The sequence below is a fragment of the Cornus florida genome, unplaced genomic scaffold, assembly GCF_030987335.1.
Source record: "Cornus florida cultivar Cherokee Brave unplaced genomic scaffold, ASM3098733v1 CherokeeBrave_3.0.0_Hap2_Chr03, whole genome shotgun sequence".
Lineage (NCBI taxonomy): Eukaryota > Viridiplantae > Streptophyta > Magnoliopsida > Cornales > Cornaceae > Cornus > Cornus florida.
In genome coordinates this window covers 22,544,641-22,551,311 of record NW_026775573.1, presented here as the reverse complement: position 1 = coordinate 22,551,311, position 6,671 = coordinate 22,544,641, and the positions used below count along the sequence as shown (strand labels likewise).

At 31.8% G+C, this 6,671-nt stretch overlaps 1 protein-coding gene across 1 annotated transcript; it reads right to left on the bottom strand.

Moving 5' to 3' along the window:
• Positions 1 to 2,319: 2,319 nt before the first annotated feature.
• On the bottom strand, positions 2,320 to 5,674 carry LOC132299914 (auxin-responsive protein IAA16). The gene is made up of 5 exons (XM_059796804.1): positions 5,244 to 5,674; positions 3,465 to 3,694; positions 3,172 to 3,307; positions 2,995 to 3,056; positions 2,320 to 2,681 (listed from the first exon to the last, which is right to left on the bottom strand). The coding sequence occupies exons 1-5, from the start codon at positions 5,501 to 5,503 to the stop codon at positions 2,644 to 2,646; spliced, it is 726 nt and encodes a 241-aa protein (XP_059652787.1). The 5' UTR covers positions 5,504 to 5,674; the 3' UTR covers positions 2,320 to 2,643.
• Positions 5,675 to 6,671: the final 997 nt, after the last annotated feature.

The following is a 6,671-nucleotide window of genomic DNA, read 5'->3' as shown; positions in this document are numbered from 1 at the left end:
TGTTGAACATTTACTCTTGATTGAAGCTTAGTGTGAATGACATAGAATGATAAATGATCTGATGAAAATCTTTGTTCAAGTTGGATTTTTTGAACAAGTAGTCGATATCAGATTTCTTGAGACAAATACCATTAAACCAAGAACACAATAAATAAATAAATAACGACACACGTACTAATAAACTATTTATCGTATAATAGTCAAAGATTTACATAATTTGACATATATTCTACATCCACGGTGAGGAACAAAGTGATTTTACTATGCAAAGAAATAGAAGATTACAAGTTGTTTTGTTTTGTTTTGTGTTTCTAACTTCGATTACAAGTTATTAAGCCCGCAACTTTTTCTCTCTAACTTTCTATATCAATTTTTAGCTTTCTCTCGTACTTATGCCACAAACCCTATCACCCTTAGAGTTCAAAAGATACTTAAAACCTAGTTCACAGCCCGCAAGATAAAAAATATATATATCGTAGACCAAAACCAGCAAAATTCGGGCCACAACTTCACAAGAATCATGCAATCAATGGGCTTGTGAGTATATAAAAGGAGAGTTTGTGTCTCTTGTCATGAGAGGAATCTCATAATAACATTCCGTTACAGAAAAACATATAAATAAATAAAAAACACCAACATTTTCTCTGCACTAATGTCTGATCCATGATAAACAATAAGAAAAATGGTTATGAACTTGAAAGATGAGAAAAAAAATTCAACCACCTTCATGGAATTAAAATTTTTATTAGATCTTACACAGGAAAGGTCAAATGTTACAAATCCCCTAGTTTGATGCTGAAAATCATACAATGATGATACTCACCACCGACTGCAGTATATACAATTCCAGTGGAATATTAAAGAAGTAGAATATAATATAGAATTATATATATACACCATTTTATTTTATTATGATTACAGCTTAAATATGGTGACATGGAGTTGGCTCCATCATACAATAAATATAAAATTAAGGTGAAAAAAAATGATAGTCTCATAGTCATGGACTTGCTCAGTCATAAGGAACATTGAACCTTATATTAATATTATTGCACATTAAATTAACAAGTTTGAATTCAACTAGTGTCTCTCATCTGAGACTTTTAGGATCAAATTCACTTTCATCAAAATTAGACTAGTCTACGTCGATAAAAATAATTATTATCTTAATTTTTTCAACCAACCTTAACCTTTAATAAAAAATAACTAAAATTGTCGTTCTCATTATCATCGTTCTTACTTTAATTTCATAAAAATGTATTCTGCCGCATGAGGTTTTGTGATTCCTTCTCAAATGTATATTGAGTCTAAAATGTCTTTTTCTTATCATTTTCGTTGATCATATTATGAAAAGAGACTATAACTTTTGAGACTATAAGAATGGGACATTTTTTTGTTTTTTGAAAGTTCAGGCAATTAAATGCATGCACGCTTATTATATTTTGTCCTTATCGGATTCAAACACTAATCCTCTCCTTTAAAAGAGAGATCATATTATTAGAAGTAATGGTCGATGGAATAGAATTGAATCGGTCTTTAATGCTATGTTTGGTTAGAGAGAAGGATTGATCGAGGAGGGATGAATAAGAGAGGGGATAAACTAACTTTTTTGTGTTTAATTAGTTGGAGAGAGAGGAAAAGAGGGAGGAAGCAAGGAGGGATGCTTCATCCCTCATTTCTTTATATTTTTCTATCCGCTCAAAATTAGGATGAAAATGAGAGAGAGACAAATATAACTAACACAAATATGAAATTTTCATTTCTAACCTTCCTAAAAATTGGAATAGATATAGAAATTTTAAATTTTTAAATAATGAGGACATATTAGTAAAAAGAATATAAAAACCCTCTTTCCCTTCATTTCAACAAAACAAAAAAAATGTGTCATCAGATCCATCATTTCTAATATTCATTCCATTCAACCAAACAAAAAATGAGAGTGACACATTTTCTTCCCTAAGATGGGCCTCATCCATCCCTTCCATCTATTTTTCCATCCCTCTAATCGAACGGAGCATAAAATCGAAAATTATAATAATAGTGTGTGTGTGTATATTATCCCAATGTACAGTATTGTAATTATACCTCTTCAGCCAACTCATTCGGCCTTCCAAGTCAGATTCACAAAAAAAAAAAAAAAAAAAAAAGAGACAGCTTGTAAAACAACAACATGCACATGTTCTTGTTCCCCAATAACCAGCTTCAAGGATTCTATTCATTGCCTCCTTTTAGCAAATCAGACGAGATATAATTACATAAACATATTTTATTAAATATTCAATAATGATATATATGCATAGTGCGGAGAATCTGACGAAGGAAACAAAAAGTCAAATTCATTCATATACGGAGGGGATGAAAACTACAGATACAAGTTTAATACCACTAGAACATCGAGGGTGTAACCAAACAACCCCATTACAAAGTAAACAAGTGAAACATGAAAACAAGGTTTATCAACAATACACTTATTGCCTCTTTCGTAGTCCCTAACAGATTTGCATGTCTTTCTTTTTCTCATATATATAATATATATATATATATATCAAACCGCTATATGGTACACATCCAAACTTCTTGCTCAATTCAACTCAAGTTGGTCTTCTTGGTTGATCATAGACAAACAACTTGTGGATGACTTGATTAGCTTCTGTTCTTGCACTTTTCCACTGCTCTTGGTGCTGCATTCATCACATGAAACATGTTATAAGAGGAAAATCAAGACTTGATATATATAAATATATATATATATATATATATAATAATGTACGTTTATATATAAAAAAGACTAGTATAGTGCACGGGTTTTTCACTATTGCTGAATCATATGTAAATCTTTTTGTTATAATTCATAGAGAGAGTTGATCGATTCGAAATAAGGAAACAACCCCTAAAGCTGTGTACATCTAACCCTCTCAAGACCTTGCAATAATAAGAGCCTCATGTGCTGAGTTTGTCCCTTTTATATAGTTAATATATATGAGGTATACTAACCAAGTCCAATTGCTTCTGAGCCTTTCATGATCCGCAAGCGTTTGCATGAATCAACAAACATTCTGATTGAAATGAAAGAAAGAAGAATTAGCCATGGAAACACATAATGAATGAACCACATTATATATGTATGTGTGTGTGTGTGTGCGCGTGTGTATATAACATATGAAAACTTACTCCCATGGAACATCACCAACAAGCATCCAATCTCCATCCTTGTCTTCATAAGTGGTCACATAATCAGAACCAGTCAAAAGATCTATCAATTTGCTCTCGTTCATGAAGTCCTTCGTTCCTTGTGAGCCACAGTTATCTTAAATCAACAAGAACATAGACAATTGTTAATATCAAATACAATTTTATTTTTTTTCAAAGAAAACACAGTATGAAAAATGTGTTCTATGTGTGTGTGTGTGTGTGTGTATATATATATACACAAATCAAAATGGAAATGTTATATATATAATTACCTATAGTGAAGGAACTGAACATTTTGCCCAAGGCATCGGAAAGTTCTGGGTAACTCTTGTACATCTTTAAGTCCACCTTACGTAGGTATGGTGCACCATCCATGCTAACTTTTACATATGCTACACTGCTACCGGCCTTCTCACCATTGTCGGCGCCATTGCCGTTCTTTTGGACGGCCAAGATGTTCTTTCGGAATGATCGGACGGGTGGCCAACCTACAACTTGTGCCCTGAAATTCAAAAAATATATATATCTAGCTGTTAATATTCACTCATCAATTTTTAACCTTAAATACTATTTCTATTCACCCTCAAATGACACATTTAAACATCCCCTTAGGAGATTAAACAAGTAGGGTGTAATTCAAAACATACAAATAAAGTTATCAAAGCAATATTAATTATTATTATTATTATTTTTAAAACAACAGGATACTCTCTGTCATCAACCAATGAAAAATTGGATTTAAAAGTAAAATATAGATTTAATCCCTTTCTAGTAATTACTCAAAAAAATAAAAAAATTCAAAGCAATTAAAGATATATATGCTATAAACATGAGAAAGTCATTTTAAAAAATAATCAATATCAAAGATTTAGGTCTATATATCCCTTATGAAGGGCTAGTTCAGTGCTATTGCAAAGTATGAAGAGAATTAGATATACGCATCCCTATCTTCACATGCGGAGATACTCATTCTCGTTTTAAACCCGTAACCTTCATATTAAAACCAAGCAACCTTATCGTTTATAGTATGGTAGGAGTACTACTTTTTATTTTAATTTTTTTTTCTTCCTTTTGGTGTGTGGGGGGGAAAGAATCTTAGTGGTACCATTTTCACCAAACGGACCAGAAGTTCCATGTGATCTGTTACTAGCTAACACTATATATGATATAACATTTTTGTTTACATGTAGATTTTTTGAGACCATATGGTTGTTTTTTAAAAAGTAGAGATTCCAAATGTTTTGTTCTTTTCCTTATCTTCCCCGACAAAGAATCACAGCCAAGCAAATTATTATTGAATCAAAAATTTTATAGTGGCCAGGTTGTAATGTTGGCAAATCACTATGAGATGCTTTCATCAACACCACTAAAATTCCAAAAATTAAATTTGAAGATTGCAATTTAAAGGAAAATTTAATTTCAAGCATTAAAATTCTTTATTCCATTAATTTTCTTATTTTATTTCTCTATGGTTCTAAAGCTACCCAATTTCCATTTGAAGCTCTAGTGGAGTCCTCTTTTTTTTGTTCACTTCCCTTTTATCACCATGTTCAATAGTTGGTATTAATTTGAATTTTAAAGAAGATAATTGAAATAATTGATACTAACAAAGAGGTTTAAAACCATAAATAATGAAATAAATTATTGTAAGAGAAGGAAAGTAAAAAATAAAAAAGTACTGAACCTAGAATGCTATCCTTGAAATGATGAATTCAAAGCCAAACCCTTCTTTTCCATAGATCTCTCTAATTTTCTAAAGCTAAATCTTACAATCTAAACCCTCAAAACAATACATATATTCCTATTTAAAAATACAATTACTAACTTGAATTTTTTTTCATTTTATAATTATTATATAAGCATTTATCAGTTGACACACATAAACAAATAACATGCATAACTTCAAATAAAAACTTAAATTATATGCATAAAAATAAAAATAAAAAATTTAAACATATATGTGTACATAACCCTTTATAATTCTTCTCAATATAGTGTGTGTATATATATGTGTGTGCGTGTGTGTATATGTATACACACAAAGAACTTACTTGGCTGGAGGTTTTGTGGGATCATTAGGGCGAGGAGTGACATTCTTTTCCTTCATCTTCTCTTTTTGCTCCATCTCCGAATCCTTGGACGAAAGATTAAGCTTCAAATCGACAGTCTCCGAAAACCCTCTCTTCCCACCATTCTTTGCCGCCTCGCCGTCGTTCCCGCCTCCACCGGGCAACCCAAGTCTGAGCTCCGTCGCCTCAAAGTTGATCAGACGGTGCTCGTCCCTCTCTGCAGTACCCATCAACGTGGTCATTTCCACCACCACAGTATCAAAATCTCAGCTCAAGCCTATCTTAATTTTATCTCTCTACTTTCTCTCTCTAGTTTCTCTCTCTTGTTCTTGGTGTTTGGTTGCTTCTATTGGATGGGAGGGACAATGAGGACGTGAGGGTGAAGATTGTAAAAAGGAGGAGGAGAAGAAGGCGGGTTAGGCTTGAGTGTGTCGCAATATATGGGAGTGGGAATGTTGGGTGGGGATGGGTTGGACGGTGGAGATGGCGCCACGTGGGGAGGAGTGATTGGTCTATATTTCGCAGCTTGTCGGGAGGATGACTCAATGGATGACGTCATCGGGTTGCATTATTTAAAAAAAGAAGCTAGTGGACATACCAGTTGGTTTTGTTTGCCCTTTTCTTTAATAGATGGGTTCCACTAAAAGCCCAAGGTATTTCACCCAATTAATAATTGTACTTGGGTGAAAAAAAAAAAATTTGAAAGCTGTGTTTTTTTTTTTTTAAATAAAATTTTCTTGAATTAATTATTAAAAATGGTAATGGGTATTAGTTTAGAGGTATAATTTTTTGTTTCTTCAAAGAGAGTTTTAGTATTCAGATCCTACGAAAAATAATGTTGTATAATTTAAGTGTTCTCGTCTTATTAAGAATAATATTGAGTGTGCGTTCGTATCTGTTTAAAATTTTGAAAAAATAAAACAAACAAACAGTAGGAGATAGATATTATTCGAACCCGCTTTTTTTGGCATTTCAATTTTGAACTAGAATGACATTATTGTTTTTGATTCACGTAACTTAAAACCAGTTTGAGAGACATTTTTATCTTTTACTTCTACGAAAAAACACAAAAAGTGAAATGGATTTATAAAAATTTGGAGTACGAATATCTATCTCTTTTAACATTTCAATCCCTTGACTCACTTGCATCACATTTGGGGTTTAGTTGTCAATTTTTCACTTCGTTTGTTATGCTCAAACCTATTTTTTTTTTAAATTGTGAATTTGAATTTGAAAAACATATAATCTTCTTTCTTTTCTTTTTTTTTTTCCTTTTTTTTTTTCTTATTTGTTCATACGTAAGTTTATGTTTGAATTAGTGCTTTCATATCTTAACATTAAAGCACATTTTCAAAATAAAAATTAAGGGCTTTCTTAGTTTTCACTAAGAATTAGTTCTCAATAAATCAG

What these genes read in the sequence shown, in the direction of transcription:
- LOC132299914 (XM_059796804.1), bottom strand. Translation starts at nt 5,503, where the DNA reads ATGACCACGTTGATGGGTACTGCAGAGAGGGACGAGCACCGTCTGATC. An exon ending in CCCACAAAACCTCCAGCCAA is followed by an intron (nt 3,695 to 5,243) that starts GTAAGTTCTTTG and finishes TTTGAATTTCAG; the next exon opens with GGCACAAGTTGTAGGTTGGC. An exon ending in GTTCAGTTCCTTCACTATAG is followed by an intron (nt 3,308 to 3,464) that starts GTAATTATATAT and finishes TGTTGATTTAAG; the next exon opens with ATAACTGTGGCTCACAAGGA.